The following is a 16825-nucleotide window of genomic DNA, read 5'->3' as shown; positions in this document are numbered from 1 at the left end:
TGCCTAACTTGACCACAAGTGCATCAAGCCTGCTCCCCAGGTATCTGATTCCCAGGGGACTCCTGACTGAGGACTTGCAGAAATCACTGCACTCAACCCTCTGTCCCCAAGAACCCAGCCAGAGGAACCGGGGTAGCGTTTATTCTTATGGACGCTCCAGCTATGGCTTCTTCCTCTGCCCAGACCTGGGGAGCAGGCAGACTGGAGGCAGGTCACTGACCCACTTCCTCCCCTCTGACCACCATGCCAACTGGGCCAGGATCTTCTAGTAATCCACAGCCCCCAGCAGCTGATGCTGACCCTGCTGGAGGCCAAAGAGACTCGAAGGGATGCAGCACAGCTGGAGGGCATGGCAGGAGGGCAGGTTCTCGGCCAGAGAGGGCAGGGAAGCCCACTCAGTGAGGATGGCTCCCCAACCGTCCATATTCTAAACAAAGCCCTCTAGAAAGATCTAAGCAAGACCCCATCTGGGCGAGGCTCAGAGCCAGATGCCCAGCCTCAGGGACAAAGATGCCCAATGGCAGAGGGCAGGTGGGGACACGGAGGTACTTACCTGCCACAGGGATACCGTGTAGAGGGGTCCGAGGCAGGATTTCCAAGGACGGTTCCCGGCCTGACATCCCATCTGCTGAGAAACAGGATTCTGTCTCATAGATGGTCTGCAGCATCTCCACGAGCCCCTGAGCTTTGGGTACCAGCAGCATGCCAGGGAGGGGGCCGCCTGAGGCGGGAGTCAGCCAAAGGGAAGGTGGTGGGGCGGAGCCCTCCCTGTTCAGGGGCTCCCTCAGGCCACTGCTGCTGGGACCCACGCTGTGGGGAGGTGCCTCATCCGGCCTGGGCGCTCCTAGCGGCAGGAGGAGCTGGGAGGCCCCAGACCTACAGGCCCAGCTCTGTTCTAGAGGGGCATTCGACTACCAGCCTTTCCCCAGCTCTCTGGAGCCGGGGTATGGCTCAGCACTCAGAGGACAGGAAGGGGAGCTCAGCAGGCAAGGCGGGCTCTCTGTGTTCCCTCCCAGCCCTGGGTGACAGCTCTGGGCCCGGCTCCCTGCTCCTCCTTCCCGAATGAGCCGCCGGCAGCTGGCAGAAGACTGAAATAGCAGTTGGGGGAGGGCCCTGTCTATAAATAGGTGGAGCATGCTCAGGGAGCCGCCGGCCGGCTGCCAGGAGCCCAGGCCTGGCGGAGGCCCCATGGGGGGGGAGGTGCGTTCCACCCCAGGAGGAAGCGCCAGGCAGGGGGATGGGAACAGGGGAGGGCCTGCACTCAGGGCCAAGGCCACAGAGCCGGGTGGCCAGAGGCTGGGCTGGGGAAGGACTGCGGAGTACCCATGCACCTCGGAGCACCTCTGGCGCTGCTCCTGGCAGGCGAGGGGCTGGAGACCAAAAAGCCAGATTCCATCCTCTATCTTCCCTCTTGCCATCCAAAGCAGGTAAAGGAACTGAAAGGGTCTGAGAAAGGGTGGCAGACAGGGCCACCTGGCCTAACCTTGCATCCTCCCTGGAGTCCTTCTAACAGCCAGAAGCCTGGAAGGTGCCTCCCCAGCCCCTCATCCAGCAGGGAGACTCCAGAGCAGCAGCTGATTGACAGCTCCCTCCTACCCATTAGACGTGTTGCATCCACAGGCTGCTCGGCTTCCTTCCAGGGGCAGGGAGACTCCTTCCAGACAGGCCTCCCCCCCCGACCCAGGGAAAGGGGACCAGGGAGCACTTGCCCATCCTCAGAACACAGGTAGCTCTTCCCTGGCAATGGGCCAGGTGCAACGCTAAAAGCAGCACATATATCACCTCATTTATTCTGCACATTGATCTCAGGAGATAGGTGCAGATGGGGAAACTGAGGCACAGAGAGATGAAGTCACTCACGCTACGTCATACAGCTGCTTAAATGGTAGGGCTGGGATGTCTGGGGCTCAAGTCTGAGCTCTAACCACCACAACTCACTGCATCCTGCACCAGGGAGTATATGAAGCTGCCCCAGGGTTTCCGCTAACAGGTACGATGACCCCTAATACCCAGGTAGGAACAGACTTGAGGTTGGAGCCCTTCTAAGAAGAGTCAAGAGGCTGCCAGCATCCAGCCCTTTCCCACCAGTCCCAGGCCTGGCAGAGCAGCCCCTGTTCCTGGGGCCCTGCTGGGACCTCAGACTAGTGCATCATGAGGATCTGTGACGCCTGCCCATCCTGCCCACTGCTGGCCCATCCCTTCTCCTCAGGTTGTGCCTCCCACTGGTCCAGAGAGCCTGCTTGGCCCCCTGACCTCACTGGAGCCTTTTAATAGCCTGGTTATTCCTGGGTCTATGTCCCCCTCCTGCTTCCTGATGTCACAGTTGCTATTTTGGAGTCCCCTCCTGGCCCCTCCTTGCCCCCAACTCCAGGCATGGAGCCAGGGACACCTGTCCTCTCCCTGGACTGGATGACCTCACCCTCCTGTTGGGAGCCCAGGAGGAGCTGGCCAACCAAGGACACAGTGGCTGTGCCTCCTGGAGCCCATCTTCCCAGCTGGGGCTTCTGCCAGCCAGGGACAGAAAAGGGGCCTCCTGCCCTCAGGTGAGGGGAGCACACGGACAGGGGAGGTGGCAGAGGAGGCTTTCCCAGGCCCTAGACTGGCTGACAAGATGTCTATTGGGGGAGTGGGGGGAAACAGAACCTAAGCAAAGATCTGGAGCCTCAGTTTCTCAGCCAGCAGACTCTACAAAAACAGTGTCAGAGCAGTGCTCCCCACAGGGGTACGGTGTTAGCGGACACTTCAGGGCAGATCTGGGGACCTGGTTCTCCACGCCACCCCCCCACCGCCCGGCCCTAACCTCAACCTGGCCAACCAGGCTCTCTCTCAAGAGGAAGGGAAGGCCAGGTCCCCTCAGTGGGGTGATGGGCAGTAGACTCAAGGCAGCCGAGAAAGCCAGGGGCAGAGCCCCTCCCAGCCCAGGACTCCACCCACCCACGCTGGGAGCAACCAGAAGGGCTGGCTAGCCCTGTCCTGGCTCTCCCTACCTGCCCCAGGCACAGGAGAGTACTGTAGGGGAGCCCTACTCTGGAGGAAAGGAAGTCATCAGCTACAATGACTCAAAAGCAGGGCTCCCAGAACCTGGAGCAGCCAGAAACCTAAGGAAAGAGAACTCCTTGCTTAGGGAAGATAGGGGCACTCAGGAGCTGCGCACCCAGGGGTGCAGAGAGAGGGGTTCGGGGCAGTTTTCAGCACTGTTATGATTTCATGAAGTTGGGACATGAAGTGGGAAGCGAAATGTCAGACACAGACAGACAACCCACAGTGCAGTTCCCAGAATCCTCCAGGGGAATAAGAAAGGAGGTTTGGGGTGGGGAAAAAAAGTGTCTTTTTTTCCTTCTGAGATTCAAGTGATGCAATAAGGTCTTCTAATGTCTAACCTCAATCTTTCCTGCTTTATAGCCCCTCTCCTCATGGTTCATTTCTCTTCTCCGTCTCCACCCATCCAGCTCTCCCAAGTGTCATCCCAAAAGCCTTACAGAGCACCTACCAAGCATGGGGTATGTGAGGCTCCTTTGGAGCCAGCACCAACTCCTCCAGACTACAATGACCTTGTTCCCTCCCTCAAAGGCTGGGCTCAGGAATCCTAACCCTCTAAACTCAGAGGAGGAGAACCCAATGCTGGCTCCTTGAGCTCTTGCAGGCTCCCATGTCTTGGCCCCAAAAGGCTGGGGGCGCCCTGACGGAAAGGAAGAAAGCATGGTCTGCTTTGTGTACAGTAAAAAGAGCTGGCCCAGGAGCACCCTGGATGGAGTGTGGAGCGCCAGCTGCCCTGGGGTCCACCTGCCCTCTGGTTCTCTCGTGCCCTTTGAGCCCAGTCATGCTGGAGCCCATCAGCATGACCTATGCGCTGCCATGTGCCAGGTCCCATGCTAGGTGCTAGCTGAACCCTCTCATTTGAAGCCAAGTCCAGGAAAAATGTCAACATCTCCTTTGGCATCTTCCACATCCCCTCGAGGTTGACCCTGCCTCCTCTGACCGTCCCATTCTAAGCCTTCAGTCCCTTTGGAATGATGGAGCAGGGAAGCGGAGGGTGGAGCAGATCCCAATCTATAGTGAACACAGAGGTGTGCCAGGGGGCATCTAAGTAGAGAAGGGACGCCAGGAATCCACTTCCCAGACCCCCGCCCCACGCCGGCACTGACCCACTTTCTCCTCCTCAGGGCTGGCTGCCCGCCTTCCCCGGGGGCTTAGAGACAGAGCCAGAGCCCAGGGCTGGGAGTCAGGATGCCGAGGTTCCCAGTCCCACCCCACACACATGCCCCAGTTTCTCTGGTCACCCAGAAAGGAAGGGGCAGCTGCCCGCCCTCTCTCCTGGGAAAGGGAAGGAGAGAAAGTGTGGAGCATGCTGGGAGGTGCTGGGCAGGCAGGTGTTGTCATGAAGCTTGTTTCCCTCCCAGGCTGGGGCCATGGAACCCGGCCGCCTCCTCCTGGGGCCCTGTCTCCAACTAGATTGGCTCACATGGTGGGCCTCACTCTTGTCCCAACCTCTGGGCAATGGCACAGAAGACGGGGCAGGGATCAGAGCAGGCTTCTGTCCCAGGAGCCAGGCAGCTCCTCTGACCTGGCCAGCAGAGCCCAGGCAGGAGGCAGATTCTGTCAGTCCTTCAGTCTCACTGAGGGGAGCAGAAATGATCAGTTCCAGAAAAATAAAGAAAACCTCACTCCTCAAGCCCCCTTTTTCCTGAAGAAAAGCAGGCACCAGGGAGTGGCCTCCTCAGGGAAGCAGGAAGCGCCATCAGTGGCCTCTGCCTGTACTCCCAAGATTGCAAGAGGCAAATCAGGTCAAATGCTGGCCTTCAGCCCAGCCCAGAGGTAAGTCGATCAGCTCCCACTCCCCAGGGAGGAGGGGCGAGTCCCAGAAGTAAACTGCTCCGAATCTCGGTCTGCCGCCCCTCACCCAGGACACTCTCTTACTAACTCGTTTGCAATGAGGACAGGACCATCTTCTAGTTTTTCTTCTGCTTCCCCACAGGCTAAGCTCAGGGTCGGGGATGTGGGGATACTCAACAAGAACCCACCAAATAGGAAAGTCCCTGCACTGAGAGAAATGGAGGGGAACCAGGGGACAGCAGAAAACTCTCTGTGCCTCACCCAGGCCTGCTGTTCTGTGTCCTAAGGAAAGAGGAGAGTTGTCGGGGATGTGTGAAGGGGTAGGAGGTGCTCAGGGGCCAGGGCACTCAGATCCTGGGAACTAACCGTTCTTCTCATTCCCACCTCTATCTCCCCACCCCTGGTCCCATGCCCTTCCTAAGGCTCTCTGCGGGGTGTCCATGGGGAAAGTGGACACCTGTGTGCTCCAGCTACAATTTGTGATTTCATTTTACTTTTGTGGAGTCCAAACGCACATGGTTTCCAGGCTTCTGCCTGGCGCAGGACACCCACAGTCCCAGTCCAGATGCCACCCTGAGATGTGAGAATAGCAGATGCTGGTCCCCTCAAAAAGAGAGAGCCATGTGGAGGCTAGTCTCTCCCTGGCCCAGAGCAGCTGTAACTCCACAAGTGGGAGAGCCAGTCCTGGAGCCCCAAGAAAACTTGGCAGGAAGGGCCTGAGGGGGCCATCCCAAGCAATGATCCCAGCTCTGAGGCCTCTCCACAGTCCTAAAATGAGGTTCCCAGTCTCTGGCCCCCTACCCTACTCCCTCCTTCCTGAACACAAGAAGACAGCATCTCCCCCTGCTGGGGGGAGCTGGAAAGCCAGCAAGGAGGCGAGGCCAACTCTATAGGCCCCACTCAGGAGGCCCCTCCTGGCCAGGCTCCGCAGTGGCTCCTAGACCGCCTGCCTCCTGCACTGGTGGACGCTTCTAGCTACCACCAAACTCCTGCCAGCCCTGGCAGAAGTGGCTGCAAGGGGAACCTGGACCACCAGCATCTGGAAAGGCAACCCAGTATTCCATCTATCCAAGGCTGATTATTTTAGCCTTTCACTCTAAGGGAATGAAATCCCCAAGGTAAGAAATGTTCTTCCCAAGCCACCAAGCGATGCCTCTGGGCAGCTTCTTTCTGTTGCCTTGGCTAAGGGTTAGACTCCAGGTCCACTGTGACTGGAGGTGGCTCCTGGGCAGGTGAGCACAGTAGCTCAGAGGAAAGGAACAACTGGCACTACTGCCGGACACAACTGACCTTCCTAGGGGCAGCAGCCAGCTGAGGTGGGCAAGGGACCAATGAGAACCCACCAGGCCTCTCCTCTCCCTTCACCAGCCCAGCCTCAGAGGAGGAAGCAGGACATCAGGGCTTGACAGCCCACACTCTAGCACAAGAGTCACACAGACCTCTCCATGTCTAACACCTGGCACGGCCCCTACAGGTCGAATGAAGGCAAGGCAGAGGCAGGAGGATCTGAGGGGGAACCGCAAACCCTGCGGGGGGGGTCACCAGGCAAAGCTGCCTTGGTGAGCCCCAGGAGCCCAGCCTCCTCCGGCTGGCACTCCACTCTGCCTGCAGCCCAGGCCCAGGGTACGTGACACTGGAAGGGCGGGGGGGGGGGGGGGGGGGAGCAGCCTTGACCAAAAGGAGCGGCACAAAGCCAAACAATGCCAGCAGCTTCGAGCTTCCCTGACTCTGCAGGAACCCCCAGGACCCGAGTCAGGGCCTCTCCCACGTATCACCAGCACTGGGTCCCCACAACAGAGATCGTCAGGTCCAGCAAAGTGGCGATGGGGAATGAGATGGGAGGGGGCCTGGATGCCCCCCTGATGCTGCTTCTGTACCATCCTGCAAACGGATTTGCATCTCTAGGCCCTAGCTTCCCTATCTGTAAAAGGAAAAATATCCCTTCAACCCTCCAGAAAAAGATGTAGGGGGTTAAAGTTCAGTAAGATAGACTCTGACCGTTTAAGACTGTGCAGAAGGAGACAGAGAAGGAGAGAAGGCAGTTATTACTCTGACCACACTGACCCATGACCCTCCTGTGAAACTCCTGAGGGTCCGGCTCAGGCCACTTGGACACATCCTCATGGGCATACACCCAGACCCACCCATACACAAAGCTGCCTGGCGTCCCACCCATAGATTATTTGTGGTAGCACTAGGCTGGGTCCCAGGGGCAGAGGGGAATAGGAAATCTTAGAGTCAAAGACCCCAAAGTGGCAATCCACCACGTTCGGAGCCCAAGAGGAGGAGGGTAGTCTACCTGGACTCAAAGGAAAGAGCCAAGACTCCTCTACCAACATGTCACGGCACCCCCACCCCAACACCACACACCCCGACACAGGCTGAGGCCAAGGGCCCTGCAAACCTCCACTAAGAAAAAAGTATTAACACAGAGACACTCCACCAGGAAGAGATGCCACCACCACAAAAAGGAAGCTGGGCATTCAGCTATTGTGGGGACTTCTTCCAACGTGAGCCCCAGGCTGCCCAGAGATTCAGGGATACACATCCCCCATCAGGCCTGCCTGTCTTGGCAAAAAGGGCAGGGTGGAGCTGAAATTGAAGGCTCTCAACTTGAGAAGGCAGGCTTGGGGACAGAGTTGGACCCAAGCCCTTCCAAGGCCAGGCTGGACCATCAACCCATCCATTCCCAGGTCTACTCCACAGTCAATAAGGTTTGCCCCTGCCCTTTTCTCACAATGCTCCTCCACTCCTGACCCCCACGTTCCCTTACAGCTCAGACCCTGAAGGTCAGCTGGCCTGCACTGGAAACCCACACAGCTGATTGCAGCCAAAGCCACCCCAGGGTGCTCTTCTCCAGCCTCATGGCTCTTACCCGACTCGCTGGGAGAGTTCATGCCGGCTCTGGGCCCGCAGGAAGCTGGCGTTGGGGTCTGGGACGGGAGGGGGTGGAGCTGCAGTGATGTCAAGAGAGACAGACGATAACAGACAGACGGACGGGACAGGAGCCCGGGGCCGCTGTGCCTCTAATGCCCATCCGAGGCCATCCTTCCGGGTGAGGCAGTCAGGCACTCAGAACGGAATCCCTGGGGAGAGATGGAGCAGGATTAGAGGACCCCAACTCAGCAATCGGAGAGGCGAAAGAGACTTTGGAGGTTTTCAGTTTACACCTGGGGAAGAAAGGGAGGGACACCTGCCCAAGGGCACAGAGGGAATCGGCAGACCTGGACCAGACCCTGCTTTCTTCTCTTCCTAACTGATGAGGTTTCCAGCATTCAAGGGATGGGAAATGCCTACAGTAGTCATACCCAAACAAACTCCTTTTTGGGCAACAGTGTCCACTGCCAGCTGGGAGACCTTACAGACTCCTGAGGGTGCTTATGGGGGACTGGGTGTGCACCAACGGAGAAAGTACACAGGGGATTCTGAACTCTGTCCATGGCAGTGGGGAGATGCAGGGCAGATCTGGAGTCCCCAGCAGAAGTCAAGGGGACCCGGTATCCCAGGCCCATAGCCTGAGCTGGGAGTCTCAGGCGGAAAGTCATCTTCTCCCTACTTTCTGATCCTTGTGCCACCCAACTCTGGAAACAATACGCTTCTGTCTTGGTCTCCCCCATTCAACAATGGGTCAGGGAAAGAGCGTAACCAAGTCTCTTATACACATAACCCATGCTGTTCCCACGAATTGGCAAAGGCCCCACATCCAGCATCCCCGGACTGGGGGTCTAGGGCCGAAGCCCAGGACTTTATGTGTGTTGTACAAGTTGTACCCTGTGCCCATGCTCTGTCTGCCAAGCCATGGGTCTGACACAGGCTGAGGCCACCCAGAACAAGGGACACCTTTTTCCAGTTTGTACAAAGGCACCAAAAGGCCCAGCAGCAGGCCTGCAGAGGCCAATATAGTAACGGAGGATGTCCCAGTATTACAGGACCATGAGTTTGCCAACCTGACCCCATTCCGCCATCTCCCCACCCTCCTCCAGCCCCACAGATAGTCCTCAAGCCTCAGACACTACGCACGCACCCACCTGGGCCCATCCCTAACAGCCCATGATCCACCCCAGACATGATCTCATTCATTTTCTTCCAAATGAAAGGAGGCCCTCCAACACCCAGTGAAAGCGAGGTAGCAGGAAGCAATCAGACGAGGCTGAGAGGAGCTGGATGTTTAAGCCCTAACTCTTCTCCCTAGCCAGGAACAGGCAATCAGCTCTGCCCCCTGAACAGCCCCACCTCCTGGCAGGATTAATTCTCAGTAAGTCTAGCATTCTCATCAAGGATTCCCAGGGGTGGGGCCCATTTGGAGCCAAGAAGCCCCACAGCCGTGGCAGGGACACACACACACACACACACACGCACGCACGCCACGCACACACTTGAGGTCTTCCTAGGCCTGCTGCTCCCTGCTGTCGCCCACGGAGTGTGGACTCTGTAGCTGCAGAAAGGTGCACTCAAATGGGGACGTGGAAGGAAGCAGCACGAAGGGGCTGAATTGTTCCCAGCAGGCACAGGTGTGGGGCAAAGACAAAAGAGGCTTCGCAGGGCTGGGGCCAAGCTCAGGAATGCTGCAGGTGGGGCTGCTGGTGTCCTGGCAGGGCCCGCGTGGGCAGGCAACTCAGCTGGTGCCCACCCCAGGGCTGGCGCCCAGTCCCGCTCACACCCTTTCCCGTGGGCTGGGGAATACAGGTTCAGAAATTCCCACGATTCCCAGCAGCTGAGCGGCCCAGCCCATCTCCTCAGTGAAAGGCACACAGGGTGCTTAGAAGGGGCAGAGTCTCAAAGATACAAAAACCAGATTAAGATCAGCCCTGAGCCCCCACCATCCTCACCCCCTGGGGAGAAGAGGACAGGAGGGGCTCCTAGAACTCCCAGGGGGCTCACGACTCGGTTAGGCTGCACTCCTCACCAGCCTGCAGGATGCAGCAGGACCCCCAGGGCCCTGTCCACCTGCAGAGAGTGTCTGCCAACCCTCATCAACCCTCTAGAGTGAACAGGAGCCTCCCTGGGGAACAAAGCAGTGTTCAGGCCTGATCAGGACAGGAGCAGACTCTCATCGGGGTGGGGCAGGAAGGGGAAAAAGGGCAGCATGAGGGTGAAAACCTGAGCTATCTGGCCCCTCCTCTGCCAGAGAAACTTGCTTACTATTGTTATAAGAGGGTCTCGGTGAGCAGTAGGGACCAAGAGCTGTGTGACTCCAGGATGACCCGAGACTTGGATGCTAAGCCTGTGAGCAGCCCAGCTTCCATGATGTCATAAGTAGGCAGACCCCAGGGCCCTGCGCCCCCCAACCTCCCCACCCCCAACCCCCGCCGTGAACTCTCTCTTCCAAGTCAGACCTCTGTCCCACTCCAGGATCCAAACCCACCTCCACCTCCAGAGAGGACAAGGAACAAGGGAAACTGACTGCATATCACCCTACAAGCTCATGGCTAAGCCAGGGGAAGTAGGGTAAAAACTCTAGGGGGACAGCCTCCACTCCACTCATGAGCAATAAAAACTCTGGCACAGGCTGGGAGGAGAAGGGCAGACAAGGGGCCAGCCCAGTGGTGCAGCGGTTAAGTTCGCACGTTCTGCTTCAGCAGACCGGGTTTCGCCAGTTCAGATCCTGCGTGCAGACCTACACACCGCTTGGCAAGCCATGCTGAGACTGGCATCCCATATATAAAGTAGAGGAAGATGGGCACGGATGTTAGCTCAGGGCCAGTCTTCCTCAGCAAAAAAAGAGGAGGACTGGCAGCAGATGTTAGGTCAGGGCTAATCCTTCTCAAAAAAAGAAAAAAAGGGGAGACAAGGGAGGGAGACATGGAGCAATGGGATGCCCCAAAGGCCACAAGTTCACAGTGCTGCCCTGAGGTATCTTGTCCTTCAAACAACTCCCTCAGAATTCCTGGGGAGCCAGGTGTCTCTTCAAGGGCCTCTCAAGAATCCGGACTCCAGCACCACCAGGCAGCCCCCTCCCAACACACCAGCTCTGGCCCTGCTAAAGGCAGGCCCAAGTCCTGAGCACCGAGACTAGGGTCCCCTCCCCAGATCACAGGCACCCAGGTGAGCTGTCTGAATCAAATCCTGTGAGCCAGAGATTGCTCACAATCTGACATCTGCCCCAAAGACTTCCTCAGAAAGCTACAGGCCCACACATCCCAGCCCAAGGCACAAAGAACCCTCATCGTGACCTCCCCTGACCGTGGCCACGGCAGACCACTTTCCTTGGCCTCCAGGAGCTTCCATCACCTTCTGCCTCCCCTCAGCTGGGCCTAGAAGTCCAGGATTATCGGAGCCATGAGGGGTGGCTGACTTGGATGTCCAGGCCCCAAACTAAGGGAAGGGGGAGGGCAACGAGGGAGGAAAAAAGGCACCAGGCTGACAAATTCATTTTTGCAATCGGCCCATTTCTGTTTGTCTGCTCAGACGCAGCTCCAGGCATCTGCACAAGCCAGATGGAGGAGGCTGCTATTTCTAGAGAAAAAAAGGGGGGGGGGGTGAGAGGGGAGGGAGGGAGGAGGAGGAGGCAGAGGGCAGAGGACTGGGTCTGTTTGCCCTAAAACCTCAGGCAGAACAATACCCCCTCCCCAGCACTACCAGACAGGGTCCCCATTCAAGAAAGGGCTGGGGCCGGGGCTGGGGTGAGGTGGGGTGGGGAAAAGAAAGGCAGAGAAAGTTTAATTAGCCAAAGTCGGCTACAATAGGCCCCCTCACGGGCTGCATCAGGTTTTCATTCATGAGCAAGCGACAGTGCTCCAAAAATGCCAAGAACCGCCCCCCCTCACACTCTCTCCCCAACCCCCCCACCAACAGGAGTGCGTCCTCTAGCAGGCTGGCTGAGCCTGATGCCGTGTTCCAGACATCCCTCCTCAAAGGGATGTGAGTAGGAAGAATTAATTATTAAAGAGCAGCTGGTACTTCAGCACCGACTGCACTCCCCCCAGCTCCTTTAGCTGACCCCCCTCCCCCTCTCACAGAAACACAAACTACCCCCACATTCCCAGGCCCGTTTCTAAACACACAGCTAAGATGCCACCTCTAGGGAAGAGAAAGCAAACCTTTGTCTCTATAGCTACTTGGAGTGGGTGGGGCATGTGATACTGCTGCCCACCCCCCAAATTACGATCCAGCCAAAGGGGAGGACATACTGAGGGGAGGCCAACATAGAGCTAACATGTCCTCCATACTTGCCCCCAAGTAACCTGCACCTGGTATCTGTCTCTCTGGCCCGTGGAGTGCATACATTCCCAGGACAGAGTGGAGATGCTGGGGGTCCACCCCTCTAACTCAGAGAAACCTCTGCCTGCCTGGTCAACACACAGCCCAGATCCAAGCCCAAGGAACACAGGGGAAAGAGAGAATTCAAGAGAACGGGCAGAAGGCAAACCAAGATCTCTCCAGGCTTTGTGTTTAGGAGGGAGAGGAAGAAGGGAAGACTGGAATGAAGAAGCAGGCAGCCCCCAAAATGGCTCACCCACCATTCCCAGCCCAGCCCAGCATCTCAACAGCCAGCATAAGCTCAGGGGCTCTGGTGCCTGGAACTCTGGCTGAGGACCCTCCCTGCCAACATCCTCTGAACCTAAGGAGGCCCAGGCTCCAGTCCTGCAAGGCAGTCTGGTCAGGCGTCCCCCTGGCCAAGACCCCCGGATCTCCCATCCTCTGTCTCCTTTTGTTCCTATGATCTGGCTCCGTCCTCCCCCTCCAGTTGGACCCTGAACCCAATCTCCATCACCACTACCCCTAATCCCCAAAGTTAATTCCAGGCCCCAGAAGCATAGTGGTCACTGTCAGAGTGGTGGGTCTCTTGAGCAGCCCCCCAAAAGCAATTGCAGGTGCTACACTTCCTCTTGAGAGACACACCTCATGTCAGAAGGCCAACAGCGGGGATATCAGGTAGTCACCTCCTCCCCCAAATGGGGCACCTCCACCTCCCCTCTTCTCCCTCACACCAAGCAGACTCCCAGATTAATTACTTATCACTCAGCCAGTTCTCATCTTCCCCAGGGCCCCAGAGAAGGGTGGGGTTGGGAAGCAGCCTCCCCCAAGTTAAAAGGCAAAGCAGTGTCCCCGCCTCCATGAGATACAGACCCAGGATGAAAAATGGGGGGCATCCACCCCAGACAAGAAGGTGGGGAGCTGCATTTCATCTCCTAACTCTCTCTCCGGCTCCAAGGTGTCAGACGGGAAAAGAGGGTGGGAACAAGCGCAGTAACGCCTCACGGGGGAGGGGGTGAGAATAATGGAAAAGAGAAGTAAGGTGGGCTCGCAGGCCCCCTCCTCATGCACCGAAGTCAAGGACACAAAATCAAGGATGCGTTCTTAGGTATGGGTAGAAGCGCTGCTGGGTGGGCAGCGCCCCTCACCTCAGAGTACCAAGAAAGGGGTGTCCAGCGAAGAGGGGTCTGTATAGAATCCAGGTGCAGGGCTCAAATAGCACTGCAACGCAACATGCGCCGCCCGGGAGAGGGCAAATCAGACAGCCCCGGCCGGTCTCCGGGCCATTTGGGGGCGCGGGGCGCGGGCCCCTCCCTTACCTGTAGGGAATGAGCCCCTGCATGGGAGAGGCGGGGAGGGGCGCGCAGGAACCCCGAGGCCCGGCTCCCGGGCTGGCGATGCTCCCGGAGGGCGCCGGCTGGCACCGGGCGTCGGGAGGAAGGAAGGGGGGCGCGGAGCGCGGCGCGCGCGCAGGGAGCCCGCAGGCAGCGGCGGCAGGAGGAGGGGGCGCCGCCTCGCGTCCGGGGGGCCAGGGGAGATGGGATTGGGAGTGGTGTAGCGCGCTCACCCCCTGCGGCTCGAGCTCCGGCTTCGCGGGCGGCGGCGGCAGCAGCGGCGGCGGCAGCAGCGGCAGCGCCTCCTCGACGGCTCCTCCATCTTTGCGGCGGCTCCTCCGGCTCCGCTCGCCGCCGCCACCAACAACAACATTCGGAGACGTCACTCCCGTCACGTGACCCGACCCTGAGCTAAAAATAGACCCAGACCCCCCCCACCACCACCCCCCTTGTGCTTCAGCCACCACCAACCCCTCCCCTCCCTCTCGGCCCTCCCCGCCAGGCGGGGCCAGCAGCGCCACCGTGACAGCTTCTTAAAGGGCTGGTACCAGCAAAGGGTTGGGCTGGGGAGAGGGTGGAAGGCAAGGGATCCGAGCCCAGCGAGTGGTAGTGGAAGGAGAGCTGCAGGCGGCCGGGCCTGGCTCCTGTTGCTCGGCGTTTGGTACGCTCCACTTTCCTCCCTGCGCTTCCTCGACTTCCTTTTCAAACCGTGGATGGTGCAATCTTTGCCTGCCTAAGCGTCTCCCTAACATGCCCTCCCGCGGTGGGGGAGGGGAACTGGGGATGGATTCCTAGGAGCTGGGAGGGCCGAGGAGGCCCCGGCTAGGGGGCCAGGCTGGAGGTGGTGGCTGGGACAGGTTTGGAACCCTCCAGCTCCGTCCTCACACACTCCATTCGTGCCAGGGAAAGAAAAGACTGCGAAAGGTGAGAGTATGATTGTAACAGTCCGAGGCCTTCAAGAGGAAGACTTCCGGTCCCTCACTTGGGTGTCATCCCCCTCTACAACTCCTCTTAGGATGACAATATGAGTATACGTGATTAAACCTAGAGGGTTTGTTAGTAATTACACTAAGAAAAATTTATTCTAAGGAAATAAACATTGTTGTGTTCAAAATGGGTATAGAAGGAAAAAGATTGCTTATGATGTGAAAAGTTGAAAACAACCTAAATAACCAAAAGTAGGGGATTGGCAAATAAACTAGGGCACGTTCGTTCAGTGGAATACCATCCAGACATTAAAAATGATATAGGTCTACATTGACCTGAAAAGATACTCATGACATATTATTTTCTTGAAAATCAGGAATCAGTTACTACAGAATTGTTCCATTATTGTAAACAACAAACTAGATCCATATGTCTGAATTTACGTATATAAAAAAGTCTAGAAGAATATATAGCAAAATATTTACCTTTGCTTCTTTATCTTTTTCTGTATATCTGAAATTTTGCAATGATCATGTATTACTTATCTAATCAGAAAAAGTAAATGACATGCATAAATGTTCCTGTAGTAAATGATAAACATTCTTCCTACAAAGTATCTCATGGATCGGTCCACTCTGACCCTTCTCCATCCCCACCCCTTGTTCTAAACCAAATCACCTTACACCTGAGACACTGCAGCCACCTCCCCAACCCATCCACTCCCTGCATCCTTCCCAGCCTCCTCCCGAAGCCAGAGTGACTTTTTTAAAACACAAATCTAATCAAGGGAGCACTTAAAATCTTTCCAATTTTGTTCCTGAAATCTGTATCTGGCCCAGAAAAGTGGTTTTCAAACTTTAGGGGACTTACAAATTACCTGAGGAGCTTATTCAAAATGTTAATTCATAATCCCCACCAACAGAGCTTGTTTTTCAGTGGGGATGGGGCCCAGAAATCTTCATTTTTAGTAAGTACTCCAGAGGATTTTGCTGCAGCTGGCCCTCTCCTCAAACTTGGGGGAAAAACAACCTAGAAGCTTCTACATGATCTGGTCCCTGCCCACCTCAGCTCTCTTCCCTTAGCCCTCTGTACTCCAGCCATTGTGGCTTTCTCTCATGTCCTTGAACCGTGTGTCCCTTGCTCCTCAGGGCCTTTGCACAGGCTGTTTTTTCTCTCTGGAATGCTCCCCACCCCTCTTCTCTTTCGCTAACTCCTGCTTATCCATAGAGCTGAATTAAATACCATTTCCTGAAAGAGGCCTTCCTTGGTCCTTTAATTAAATTAGATCTCCTTGTTATGTATGCTTTCATGGACCCTGATAAAAATTTGTAAATATCCGGGGCTGGCCCCGTGGCCGAGTGGTTAAGTTCGCGCGCTCCGCTGCAGGCGGCCCAGTGTTTCATTGGTTCGGATCCTGGGCGCAGACATGGCACTGCTCATCAGGCCACGCTGAGGCGGCGTCCCACATGCCACAACTAGAAGGACCCACAACAAAGAATATACAACTATGTACTGGGGGGCTTTGGGGAGAAAAAGGAAAAAAAATAAAATCTTTAAAAAATTTGTAAATATCCATCTATTTGTGGTATTATTGGTTCAGTGTCCATCTCTTCCCGTAAACTGTAACCTTCTTGAGCTCAGAAACCACATGTCTCCTCCCAGCACAGTGCCTGGAACAAAAAAATATACAATGAATATTTGTTGAACGAAACGAATGAGTGTTCAAAGATTAAGCCAGGGTGAGCACTTTTTGAACGGACAATGGACTCTGAGCAAGAGGCTGCCCCTACAAAGTCATCCCATGTCACTCCAAGACAGGGGTCCTCCTGCATCTGTCCCAGAATGATGATGCCACCCATTTGCTGTTAGTCTTGTACAACCCTATGATGTCTCTTGGGCAGCTGAGTTGGGTTGGCATTTTGCTTTCTCAGTGCTTATGTTCTGCCTCCCGAAGCAGTGTATGAGCCGCTTGAGAAGACATAAGATCACTTTTTTTTTATGTATTTCCAATGCCTGGCAGATCACCTTGCACATAGCAGATAGTAAAGTCTTGGGGGCTGTGAAGACTCTGGAATTTCTTCTCTCAAGATCTTAGAACGTGAGGAAGGAATCTCCTCGTCTGGTATGATAGTCACTAACTGTCTCGTGGGGCACCTCAGCTACATACTTCCCACTCCATAGATGAGGGAGCTGAGGTTCGGAGAAGCTAAATAACTTGCCCAAGGTCACAGAGTTCACGCAAGCAAGATCTTGGATTCGAACCCAGGTCTCTGCCTGTCCGACAAACACAAGGAATAAGGCCTGGGGGAGCTGGGCACTCAGCCTAACACTCTAGTCCTCTTCTCTGGGGGTCCCTGAGATCATTGCCTCAGTCCCCAAGTGGCCAAATGCCCCAGAAGTTACAAGAATTTACCACATGGGCCTTGCTGAGCCTCAGATTTCCTCTCCTTGGGTAAGTGGGAGTTAAATAATTCTGCATTCATTCTACACACATTTCTTGAGTACCTGTGGTGGGTACTGGGGATAGAGAGATG

The 16825-nt window shown here is 56.2% G+C and overlaps 1 protein-coding gene across 11 annotated transcripts in view; it reads right to left on the bottom strand.

Moving 5' to 3' along the window:
- The window catches only part of HDAC5 (histone deacetylase 5), a 35329-nt gene extending 21238 nt beyond the window's left edge, over positions 1–14091 (bottom strand). For 2 of the 11 annotated variants that reach the window (XR_011522985.1, XM_008520575.2), the window contains exons 1-3: positions 13598–14088; positions 7709–7919; positions 554–625 (exon numbers count right to left, since the gene is read on the bottom strand). Coding sequence is in view for 7 of the 11 variants with exons in the window: in XM_008520575.2 (XP_008518797.1) it covers positions 554–625; positions 7709–7730 (94 nt within the window). In the remaining 4 variants the exon portion in view is untranslated. Of the gene's footprint in view, positions 1–553; positions 835–7708; positions 7920–13349 lie in introns of those variants that run through there. The other 9 variants (XR_011522984.1, XM_008520574.2, XR_011522986.1 and 6 more) reach the window with 7 other exon arrangements.
- Between the last annotated feature and the right edge of the window lie 2734 nt (positions 14092–16825).

Source organism: Equus przewalskii, chromosome 10 (assembly GCF_037783145.1).
Source record: "Equus przewalskii isolate Varuska chromosome 10, EquPr2, whole genome shotgun sequence".
NCBI lineage: Eukaryota > Metazoa > Chordata > Mammalia > Perissodactyla > Equidae > Equus > Equus przewalskii.
Note: the sequence above shows the minus strand (reverse complement) of the source record. Positions and strands in the feature narration are given on the sequence as shown.